Source organism: Euwallacea fornicatus, chromosome 2 (assembly GCF_040115645.1).
Source record: "Euwallacea fornicatus isolate EFF26 chromosome 2, ASM4011564v1, whole genome shotgun sequence".
Classification (NCBI taxonomy): Eukaryota; Metazoa; Arthropoda; class Insecta; order Coleoptera; family Curculionidae; genus Euwallacea; species Euwallacea fornicatus.
Genome location: NC_089542.1, coordinates 5,936,067 through 5,948,537, shown reverse-complemented (window position 1 = coordinate 5,948,537; position 12,471 = coordinate 5,936,067). Strand labels below are relative to the sequence as shown.

Here is a 12,471-nt window from a genome sequence, read left to right as displayed (position 1 = left end):
AATTAAAACACATAAAAATATGAATCAAGATGCACTGAAACAATCAAATTTGTGTGGATTTAAGCTCGGCAAGCTGTTAAAGCGCAATCTTGGAAGCGTGGTGTGTGGATAAATCTACATGCAACTCATTTAACGCATACTATAGTATATTAAACGGTGACGTTTCGTAGACTCAGAAGAATAACCGTGAAGTTCCTATGAGGATGTTGCTTACCACAATTGCGTTCATCTGCCCCATTGCTGCATTCGGATCTTCCACTGCAGCGATAGTTGTTGGAAATGCATTGACCATTTCCACAGGAAAATTCTGATGGATCGCATATTTGGCTGTCTGTGAAAGAAACAAGAAAATATAGGATTGAATAGCAGCAATTATGGTTAAGAAAAAATTGTATGCGTAGTAATATGGACGACACCTATTGGATGTTATCCTAAGTTGTACAACTTACTGGGGATAACTGTAACTGAAAATCATAGAACAAAGTAGTATGAACCACAGTAAACTCAACAACAACAAAAAAATTCAACGTTTCCAACCAACCCTTCGAATGTGGACACTTTTACTCATTATACTTTCATATAACCAAAGAAGCACTACTAAATTTAATATCCTGAAACCCAAGTTGGTAGAATATGCAGGAAATTTTGAAGGTTTCTAAAACCATCAGGTTAGTCGTCTCAAGTAATTTCTCTCGTAATCAACTTACTCCAGCTTTTTCCCTGTACACGAAAAAGTGCAATTTTAATGAAACTTTTGTGGCATAAAATTAGGGTCAATTACTACAATATCCGTATCTAAATTGAAATCTTTCGCCGGTAAAAACAAAGCGATCGGACCTAACGGTGCACTTTTATTAGAAAATCCAAATTTCACATCTGCATCTGTTTCTGTGGTCTAATGGAATTGGAAATTTAATACTTTCCATCACAGAAAAAAATATTCTAATTCTTGAAAATTTTGCTTAAATTTAGTACGAAGAATTCTTGTCTGTATGGGGTGGTGTTCGGTGCGTGGTACGAGGCGACCTGTTAACGTCCCTTGAACAGGGAAATTTCAATAGACTGGGGAAAAGTTATGAAAATAATGCACGAAGACTGGGGTTTCCTGTAAAAGCCTCCAACTTTATAATGGGGAAATATTATTCCGACTATTGCTAATTTATTAACGTCCTCCAGGAATACGAATCACGTTAACCTTTCGCTACAATCGGGGAAAATTTTTTGTAAATCGGGCTTTATTTGATTTATTGTCAGATCCCCAAAGAGCGTTTTTATTGAAAAACGCCTTTGTCTGCTAATTTAAGCCGGCTTTAAGGATACGAGTGTTTATTCTTCGCGAATGTTAATGATTTAAGCAGCTGTTAATAATTAAATAAATCTCTTTCAAGACCCCTAAAAAACGAGTTTCATTTATGTTTTCAATTAACTTTTGTCATTAGCTATTCCTTATTCAGAGATGGGGGCCACACAGATGGGGATCCACTGAAGTGAACGCTAATGCGGTTCGAACCCTGAGCAGTACCTCCATTTAAAAGAAACAAAGAAGCGCACATGCACGTCCATCAGATAACGTTCCATACGTACTAGAAATGTAAATTTAGTAATCCGATCGAGCTATTTTACGGGCTCCTTTTATAGATTCATCTGCCGTCGGCATGTTAAAATGTTACTTTCGGCATACTTTCGTTCATCCCCTGGTATGAGTCGAAATTTCCAATTATTGGGGGCCACTTGTTGAGCCCGGGAGGGTCTCAATCGGGCTCGTAACCAGCTCGTAAAACTGTAATCGGATATGTGGTGCTTCTATTAACCACCGGTCCGGCATATCCGAACTGGCCACGACGTTAAACGTCGCGCATAACCATCAAACTTTTCGAAATTTTTCTTTGACTAATGGGCAATTATACTGCGAAAGTATTTGAAGAAAATATCAGTTGGTCACGCAAACCCCGGCTTTAGCCGGAAGGGTTAATAAGGTGTAAAGCGATGCAGAATATCTTAAACAACTGTAATAATTCCGGAGGGTTTCTTCTCCCTCTGTAGACATGTAGGGGCTCAATAAATATAAGACTAAAATCATATAAACGTGGATTAGTAAACAAAATACCCCTGGCACGATATCCCGAAAACGCTGGCAGCTATAGAGCTGAACATTGCACTTCTACAGCCTTTTTTGAAAAGATATGCACTTCCTTTTTCTTATAACGGGTGTTTCATAAATATACCGATGAATTTTCAGGATATATAGAGCTTATAAACACAAATATTTAGATCAAATAAAGTGAGGTCCGAAATCGGTTTGTTTCGAAGATACAGAGTTCTTAATTTTTTTATATATTTTAAACATGTCAAAAACGGGTTAAGATAAGTATCGATATGTATCGAGGACATTGATCCAAACTTTCAAAATTTGTCATAGAATAATTATTATTTGTTTTCTACCTATCTTATATTGATTTATCTACATTTACGTACAACACTAGATTATAGTACATTTTATTATGATGCCACTCTTTTGTTTCTCCTATTCAACGACGTTAATTTGTCAATGTATCTTATTAGACAAAAAATGTTTGCCTTCACATCCCTTACCTCTACTACTAGAAAATTAAATTAATTTCTCCTAAAAAACTAAAAAAATTGCACTTATACCGGTTTTTTGATATGCACGGGAGTGAAAAAAAAAATTATCTTGAAAACGCCTAGTTTAACAGCAAAATGCCAAGAAACCCTTTTCATTGAAAATTTATGGACTATTAAAAAACTCTTTCGTATTTTAACAAGCCAGTGACGTACCATTTTTTTCATCAAAAACATTCTACCGAGTGGCAGTACAGACACCATCGGTACAGATGGAAATAATCTGTCTTCTCCAAAAGAGGCACATTTATCCGACCTTACAGTGTCGCTAATTTTTTATGATTTTATCTCAAACCGTTTTTGAATTGTAAAAAAATTAAATTAAATACTGTCAATTGAATACTCTGTGTCTTGGAAAAGAGGCGATTTCAGACCTCATGTTATTCGATCTAAATATTTATTTTTATGAGCTCTACATCCACTGAAATATGTCGGGGTGTTCATGAAACACCCTGTATAGAGAGTGGACATAGTGAGATGCATCAACTTTCCGAAAACGGTATCTTGTCCCGTTTTTGGGTAACCATTCGATAGTTTCCCAATCTGTATTGGACGAGTTCGATCGTCCGTGTACAGAACGAAAATTATTCGAACTCCCTGGTAATTCGATATGCCTTCCGTAATTCTCCACCGACATAAAATAAACATTTCCCAACGTGATTCCAACATACGTATAAACTTCTTGGACCAAGAATAACCGGAATTCATGCAGACAAGCGAAATTGAATAAACGACAGAGAAACTGAAAGCACAAAGATGTTGCACGGTAACTTATTCAATCAAGCATTAAAGGGTAAACGTACCTCCTTGTATCATTAATAACTAGTTGCCTAAATATTTAATAATTTAAAGAAAAGCTAGATATTTTCGCACCCAAACGCCCGGAATTTTTGAGACCCTCTGTAGAAGGATATGCGACAAACGTAATACGATAATGCCTTCAAAAGGTAAGGTAGCATATTTCACTCAACGCAGACATGCATGATCGGCAATAACAAGAAAAGTATATATTTCAAAGCTGGGGGACCTGACTTGCATGAGAAAACACCAGAGGCGGGGTACAAGTTCGCAGAAACTTATCATGGTTGTCGTCTTTGAGCTGATTAGGGTCGTAATTTGTTTTTATGTGATTGATAGATGAAATCGATCCCGTCCACCTGAGTCAAAAACATCAAAGCCCTGCTAACGAATTCGTTCTAGAATCACATCTGGCGTCACTAACTGTCGGTCAGAAATATTGTACTGACGTTAGTTCGGTCTAGCATATTATACACACTTAGAGTCTGATTTAGTCGAAAATTTGAAAAATTTGAGAAATAAAGGTAGAGTTACTAGCCGAAATAAATTCCAAAACATCCCCATGAAGTTTTTGGCTATGCATAGAGGTTAAAAAAATTTTGAGGTGACTCTGGACAAGTTGAAGATTTTTCAAAAGGTTGAGGCCACTCCGGATTAGTGCAAAAACTCAAACCATTTCCAGTAAATTTCTTCTGTTCTAGTCAACAAATATTTAAAGTCACTCTGGATTAGTCAAACATTTTGAAATTCGCTAGAAAGATTTCAAATTTGGAGTTATTTCAAGGTGGGACAAAAATTTCAAATTTTCCCCGTTGCAAGGTCGATTTTGTATGGAAGATATTTAAGTATTACTATGAGCAGACTCTGAACAGGAAAATCAATTCGCTTTAAAAAATCAGAAGGTTTAGGGGCCCTCCGACTCAATCCAAAAGTTTATACAATTTCCAACAAATTTGGGTTACATTCAGATCTAATCGTTATCAATAAAAAATGAAGGAAGCTTCCAATCCAAAAAGATGACCTACATAAAATCTCTTTTTATCCTTATGCCAGTTAAACCGACTTTTCGGTTTAAATCTAAAATATCGTGATCAGGGCTTCTGAAATTTTGAAAAAGTATTAAAAAATATATTTTAAACTTCTCGGTTTCATTCATCTAAAATAATTCATTTTTAAATGAAACAACTGACATATGTATATGTATGAATTGTCGCGATATACATACGTGTTCCTATATCTACCATGGTTGATTTTTACAGTTCCAAAGCCTCAAAGAGGAATTGTATAAGAGAACTCGTAAAATTGTTTAAAGTTACCTATCTCTGTATTCCTGTTATTCGAAAATCCGTTGTGTTAATGGAATACTCTGTATATATTTAAATATCATAAAAGCATATTTGAATATATTATATATTGAAGTTCGAGACTTTCAAAGAGGATCTTTAAGGAAAAATTGTTTTTCTTTTTAATCGAATATTTACAGATATTTTTCTTCCTTGGGCAAATTCCTATACGTATTTCTCTCGGTGTTGGCATTCCATAGTCTCAAAGAAAAACTTCTAAAAAAGAATGACGAAAAATAGATTTTGTTCTCCGTGTTCTTTAATTATTCAAAAGTTGATTATTTCATTGAAACCCCTTGTATATTTTTACATCTTTTGAAGTCTCCTAGAATTTCCGGCATTCTAAAAATTATGATTTAAGACCCTTTTAGTTACTTTTTCAACCGTCTAGGCTATTTTCTACTTTTTTTTCTATAATTTAGTTCTGGTTATGATCCCTCTAAAATAATTTAAGTTTGTTCCCTATTCTGCGCAAACGAAATTTAAGCAGGTCAATTTTCGGGTCAGAATCCTTTCTCAGAAAATCAGAAACAAACACGTGGCACATTAGATATAGTTGCGATGTGGTCATAGTCTCAAAATATTGTTAACTCTTCGACTATCTACAACTCTTTAACGGTACTACAGCTGTAGTCTCTTTGGGATAACTGACCGCCTTTTGACATCTCTAGACAATTTAAACTATTTCTATATTAACACACGTCATTGCGTCATACTCAACTACATGTGAAGTGCAGTTTCCTTTTTATAGACTCCCTAGAAGCAAAGTGTTGAAATAAAAGTAAAGAAAATATATCTCAAACAAGTTATTGTTGTGGTTTTGTAGGTGGTGAAGCGTGAGAAGACAGTAACAAATCACCCATCACGTTGACATTATTTGTTATTCATGGATTCGCACTGAAGCTAACTTACAAGGATAGTTCTAGAAGTTCTCGACCTAATGTTTAAAGAAAAAACAAAATGGAAAATTTTATATTATCTTTCGACATAATCTGCTTTGTGATGGCATGCTCTTCCCAACGATGCTCTATGGTGTCTATATTTTAGTTTCAGTAAGAAACTTGGAAAGTTTCAAAATAAGAATCAACCTTGAAGCCCATCTCTTCGTTATCAGCAAATATCTCTTCACCGAGCCATTTTTTCAAGTTTGGAAAAAGAAAATAATCTGAAAGGACTAAATCTGACAAATAGGGTTAGTGAGAAAAAGACTTTCTATTTCGCTAACTGCGGTCGCTTTTACCCAATTTCTTTGCTAATTGTATAATAGGATTGATTGTATAATATTCTAAATTTATTGCGTTTCCTTTGGGGAGATAGTCAACAAAAATTATTCCACGTGCCACTCTAAAAACTGACGTGATCATCTTTCTTGTGGATGGATCGGTTTTCGCTTTGTTTGGAGTCGATTCTCCCCTTTGAACCCTTTTTTTAACTGATTTTCGTCTTGGGTGTGAAATGATGGACCCATGTTTCATACATGGTTATGAATCGACCTAAAAACTCGACTTTGTTCCTACAAACCTGTTCCAAACTCTGGAAACATCCTCACCGCTCTGCTTTTGTCCACATAATGCGATGTACAATAATACTTTTTGAAATGCCTACGCTTTAATATACCACAATTTTTTTGATAATTTCTGGAGTGGTCAGATCTGGAATGCCATCGGATCGACCACTGCGGAGTTTGTCTTGGCAGCTGGTAGAGCCGTTTTTAAACTTTGTCACGCAGTATTTTACAGTTCCGAACCTTCTATCGGTAAAGTAATTTATTTTGACATAAATAGTATCATTGGTCTGTGATACCGACTTAAAAAATAGTTTTGTCATGCGCTATGCCTTAATTTCGAAATTGTTTTAATTTTGAGTAAATTAAGAGTATTCAAGTTGTATATGTTTTTTTTTTTTGAGAACTAAGCCAACTACAAAATTTAGGAAATCATTTACGTCAAGAACCCAAAAAAGTTCAAAATTTTGTATGAACATTTTTTTTGAAATTTCTTCGATCGAATTTTCGATTTATTATGAAAATTTAACATTGGCATTTTTGAAATATTTCCCAATATCTCGGAAGGTTGGTAACGCTGTTTCGAATATCAACTAAGCCCGAAATTTGAAGAATTTCCTCTAATTTAACTAACGTCGTAGTTCTCATCGTTTGGGAGATAGCAACGGTATCCCAAGGCACTTGGAACACCTTATATAGCGCAGATTGTAACGTAGGGTCTCTGAGACTATTACCATGTGTATAGCGAAAGCATACATATGGCACGAGCTTTTTAAGGTTAGGTCTTTGTAATACGGTCAAGTTTTTAACAAAAAATCGCCATCTATATGTCAGGTCGGGTATTTCTGCGACTCTTTTCGTAACAGGACGATATGAAAAAGCTTCCCCATTGTCTTGCTCGAGAAGACATATTTTTCTTGCTTTGTTAATTAAGAACATTTAATTTAATGCTTCGCAGACGGAAAAGGAAAAAATGGGACACGTATTTCGGTATATTCGGTATATAAGATATTCCAATCTGGACTTAACAGATGCCAATGGAATTCTAAACAATACCGATTTATTGTACGGTCATTAGCCTTGCATTCATTGTATTTTAGTTAACGAAAATATAAATAACCTGCCACGATTGCGGCTACAAACAGCCGGCCATTATTTACAAGAGTAATCGTCGTTGGTGATTTCAAAACGACTTAATCATGATTTAACTCGAAAGTTAATAATTTCAACTTTCCGAAGGGAAAATTAGTTTCATTGTCAGCGTAAGTAGCATTTCTGGTATTCGAGTTCCCGCACAGAATAAGTCATAAAAAACTCCATCGAATAAGGGCGAATTAAAACAAAACAAGAAACCCGGGAAATGCTTCTTGAAAGTTTTTAGACCTTTTTAAGATTAACTACTAAATTCTTTGGAAAGTTCTAGTTTGCGGAGTTCTAGCTTCAGCTTGTATTTAACGTGGAATTGTTTCACATAAATACATAAAATTTTACTGGTCGGAAACAATTCAAATCTTGAGCATTTTTCTATGTTGTAGGTACGACAATTATGTCATTCTCCTTTTGCGGTGTAGTGTTTACTTAAGCCCCCGCATTAATCAAAAACAGAAATGTTTTTCTGGAATGTCAATATATTGTTACATTAAGGTGACTTTTTCATACGTAATATTTGAAAAAATAAATAATTGTTTAAGGTACCACAAAAAAAAACTTCCAAAAGTAGATTAGTTCAAACAAATATTTGCTTGCTGCTACAGAGCTACTTTGCCGAATCATACAATGGATTTATTTACTTCCTAGTAATTTATTTTCCAATGACCGAGTAAAAAGTGAATATCACATCGCAACAGCCATTTCCTGCATTAATAATTTATATCAACGTCCATTAATGTCGGTCGAGATTTTATACCGAGGACGCGATTACCCCCAAGGGTAAATTACACGTTAGGACACAAAGCTTTAGTTTTTCCAAAGGCAAACACCAATTTCGTCGCCGAGTTAAAGGAAAACCAACACCAGCAGACAAACAATTCCCCCCAAATCAAAGCAGGAAACTGCAAACATTCCCGATTTTATTGGACTTGTAATATTGTCGGGACGCCATTCTAGATCGAGAGGAATATTCGGCACTCCAGTGACATGGAGTTTGGGTATCACAAAGCCACTTTACTACTCAAATCTATCGTGTAGCATGACAAAGTAACACAAGCTTTGAGTGTTGCGTAGCCAAGACATCAAGGTTTAAACGAAATTCCTATTCAAAGATTTTATTGGGTTTGGATCCGTAATCAGGACCAGCCTAGGAAAACAGGTGTTAAATAATTATTAGTGAGGTCTCATTAGTCACACACATGACACAGTAGTAAAATTTTCAATAAACAAATTTCAGAACCGCATTAAGACGGTTTGGATTCGATGACGTACAATTCAAATTAATCTCAACAATCCTCTGTATATCGTACGTTAGCTGAAGCTTTCTAGACGTTCAAATTCGTGAGTTCTTCATTGTCAAATTAGGGGGTGACAAAAGTCAGCTAACAACACGTTGGCAGACGAAATGTTTTTGAAGCTGACACTGTGCCTGATCGTTATTAGTGAGTACTGTAAGTTACCCACTACTCACTATAATATTAATGCGACACTAACAGGCCCTTAGGGCCATTTTGCCGATAGATGCCTTTACTTAGAAGGTCCAAAAAGTTTTATGCCAAATTTCAAGTGTATTTTCATGTATAAATCTATGAAGAAAAGATCTTATAAACATATTGGTGTGGAAAAGCTTCGTTTAATCAAAAGAGGGTCATAAATTAAAAAAAAAAAATTTGAAACACATTTTCACGTTTGGCACAAATATTTCACGATACTCTATATTTATCTCTTTCGATTTTACAGATATTTAATGATTTCCAACTAAAAAATTTCCAAAATTGCACTAAAAGGGATATTTTACATTTAAAGATACAGAGGCGATTTTTTTTTAAATAAATAAAGTATCTTGTACATCTGAAGTTATCTGAAACTTTCTAGGCTTTAAAGATATGTTTTGAAAATACGTCTCTATATTTATCTATTACGATTTTCTAGATACTTACCGATTTTGAAGTAAGAATCAGTGGAAAAGTATTAAAAGATGTTTAATAGGTGCAAAGACCCATCAGAGCTCAATATTATCAAATTATACGCCCTGTAGAGCTTAAGTATCTGAAACTATCCATGCTTTATACAGATTTTCTTCTATAGATATAATCTATCGATGCATCTTGATACATTTTTATTTACATTATGTTATTTTGTCAAGGCCTTACATATTGTACGCTTCTGATTTTCTGGCATATTGCGGACATTAAATTCTCTATAATACAGCAATATATCATGGTTCATTCGTTCATAATGATTTTTTGACATTTTAATTATTAAAACTGAAATATTGTAAACTATCTGCTTCAATTATTTCGTTCAAAACAAAATGATGAACTGTTATAGACAATATTTTGAAGCATAACGTCTCGCTAAGACTTCGCTACCAGAAATTGAAAAATTTGCACTTTTCTGTTTGAAATACTCAAAATTAATATCTGTTTCTTGCAATCTCCGAAATATTTTGCAATTTTGTAAAAGGTCTTCCAACGGTTTTAGATTTGAGGATCTAGATCTACATTTTTTAAAATAAATCACTCTGTCGATCCCAAAACATCTCAAGGGCTCTACCCTATAAAACGTTTCACTAATAAATGCTCTATGTACATATTTCTCTTATGCCCTTTTTAGATATTTATCGGGTTTGTAACGCCTCGTATATTTTAAGTCATTTGAAGTCTTTCAATATTTAGGAACATTTTTCCAGTACTTACCAAATATCTACCTCTTGCAGTTTTAGAGATATTTAACAAAAAATGGATATTTTTCTATTTTGAGAAATTTTTTTAGCGACCAGTAAATAGACAAATAGCCTGGATGAACGTATCCAAACTTCAGAGTTTCATGAAAGACCTTTTTCTATACAATTTTAGCAAAAGCTTACAGATCTGGAACTGACCGAATTAATCTTAAAGTTGTTTTTTCCCGACATTGGGTGATTTGCGCGATTAGTTCATGTAATTCTTCCAGTCCAGTAATCTAGTGAATTTATCGTCTCACAGGTTTATCAATGACAAGTAAATTATCCATAGTACCTCAATCATTCTTCCATAACTAAATGACGAGGTCTGCTCTATGATGCAGTCATACTGATGACTCATCGGTCTCTAAAAAGTACTTAAGTCGTTAACTTTATTTTTTTTTTGATCACGTTGAAAATGATCAAGGATTTAAAAAAACGGTATATTTAATGTTCACTGTAATTAGTTAAAAATGCCATCAAACAACTACTTCAAACTTCTAAAAAAGCTGTAGCCTTGACTATGACTGACGATATAGATAGATTAGCGTTAATTATATGTGGTTATGATTATTACGATTGCAATAACAACAAAGTATAGATCCTGATGGGTCGCATATCAATCACCTCGGTGCATAAAAGCCAGCTGAGTAATTAACCATAATAAACCAATTTTCTCACATTATGCAGGGATAAATATGGCGTGAAGTGTTGACGTAATATGGCCTTTAGGATGGACAAATCGCATCGGGGTGTAAACAAACTGCGAGTTAAATAAGCAAATACAAGGAATGGGGGACATCAAAGAGATTGTTTTTGTACTAAAGGGGAATCAATTAGTATCTTCAAATGCAGTTTAGTAATTAATTGCACAAGGTAAGCGAATTTGGCGCTAATGCAGAGTTCCACCTGACAACACGCAGTTGTCATTTACACAAAGGAAGCCATTTTCGATTCGATAAACTCTAAAATTAATAACATTATTATAATGCACAATACTGCACCGGAATGGAATTAATATTTATGCGAAAATCAAATAGCCGCAATCGGGCGGATTAATATTATTCTTCGCGGAAATAATTTTATTGTTATTAATTTCAGGAAAATTGGAAATTTAACAATAAACGTTCCCATTTAATAAACATGAAAAAAGGGATCCAATACCTGGGCCTACAGCGAGAGGGAAACCAATTCGCATTAGCCCTTAATTGGTACCAAAAAAATTAATAATTATAACTGAAAATGTGGGAAAGAGAACGCAGATCGTATTTGCAAGAGATGTTATCGAAAGACTAATGGCTCACAGAGTAATGACGTAACGCAAAACGGCCCTTAATTGAAATAATTATACGTATATTAAAAGACCGGGAGCACGCTAAGGCCCTCTTTAATTAAACCCGTTTTTCGGAGAAAGAGCGGCCCTTTTTTTGAAACCATGTTGTATTTGATACAGCCACCAATTAAAATCCAACGCCGACCTGTTCGGATGAAAATTGTAAATTCTTGATCAAAATATACATCATTACTTCGCAGGATATGGTATAGAAACCATGTAATATACACTAAAAAGGATAACGTTCAAAATCATGGAAAAATTGTCTTTGACCGGAAAGAAAAACGTGGCGCCTGCATGATTGATGACTGTAGGTGGAAAGCAAACTTCTCCCTGTGAAAACACATCTGCGATTTAGAGGCACAACTAAATGCAGAATATCCGCAATTAAGTCGTTTCATCAGTAAAAATGGCATAAAATTTTTCATCGCCAGAGGAATAAAAGCAAAGCATACCGTAATCCTTTCTCGAATAGTCAGTTGAAAATGCAAAACTATATGAATTAAGTGTTCTTAGATAATAAATACCTTCGCCCACCTGGCATAATTATTGTTCGTTCGACTTTGCAGCCCAGTTCTGCCACCCAATCAAACGAAACGTTTTGAATTTTTTTCAGGGCTAATTTTTGGTCTGAAATCCAGTCATATGGATCTTCCATGGTCCATTCCTTGGTCTAATTACGCCGAATGTGCAAAACTCTTCAAATATTTCTTATTCAGTTGCATGCTTCAACCACGATTTCCTCAATCACTTCCCCTTCCCTTGTCACTCTATGTCTTTGCCATCATTTTTCCTGGTTTTAATTATCTTTATAAATTTCATATAAAAAATGCAAACGACATCTGACGCGGACAAGAAAGCTCCTGATATGGAGACCACAACTATGCGGAATGTATATACTGAATTCATGAAAACATCTCTCCACTTGCATAATATGGAGTATAAATACCGATTATCGAACAGTGACTCAATAGTGCAA

General features: G+C 34.7%; 1 protein-coding gene across 4 annotated transcripts in view; it reads right to left on the bottom strand.

The window, feature by feature from the left end:
• The window catches only part of trol (terribly reduced optic lobes), a 191,744-nt gene that overhangs the window by 54,122 nt on the left and 125,151 nt on the right, over positions 1-12,471 (bottom strand). For all 4 annotated transcript variants that reach the window (XM_066294389.1, XM_066294397.1, XM_066294406.1 and 1 more), the window contains one exon: positions 215-331. In XM_066294389.1, the coding sequence (XP_066150486.1) occupies positions 215-331 (117 nt within the window). The remainder of the gene's footprint in view (positions 1-214; positions 332-12,471) is intronic.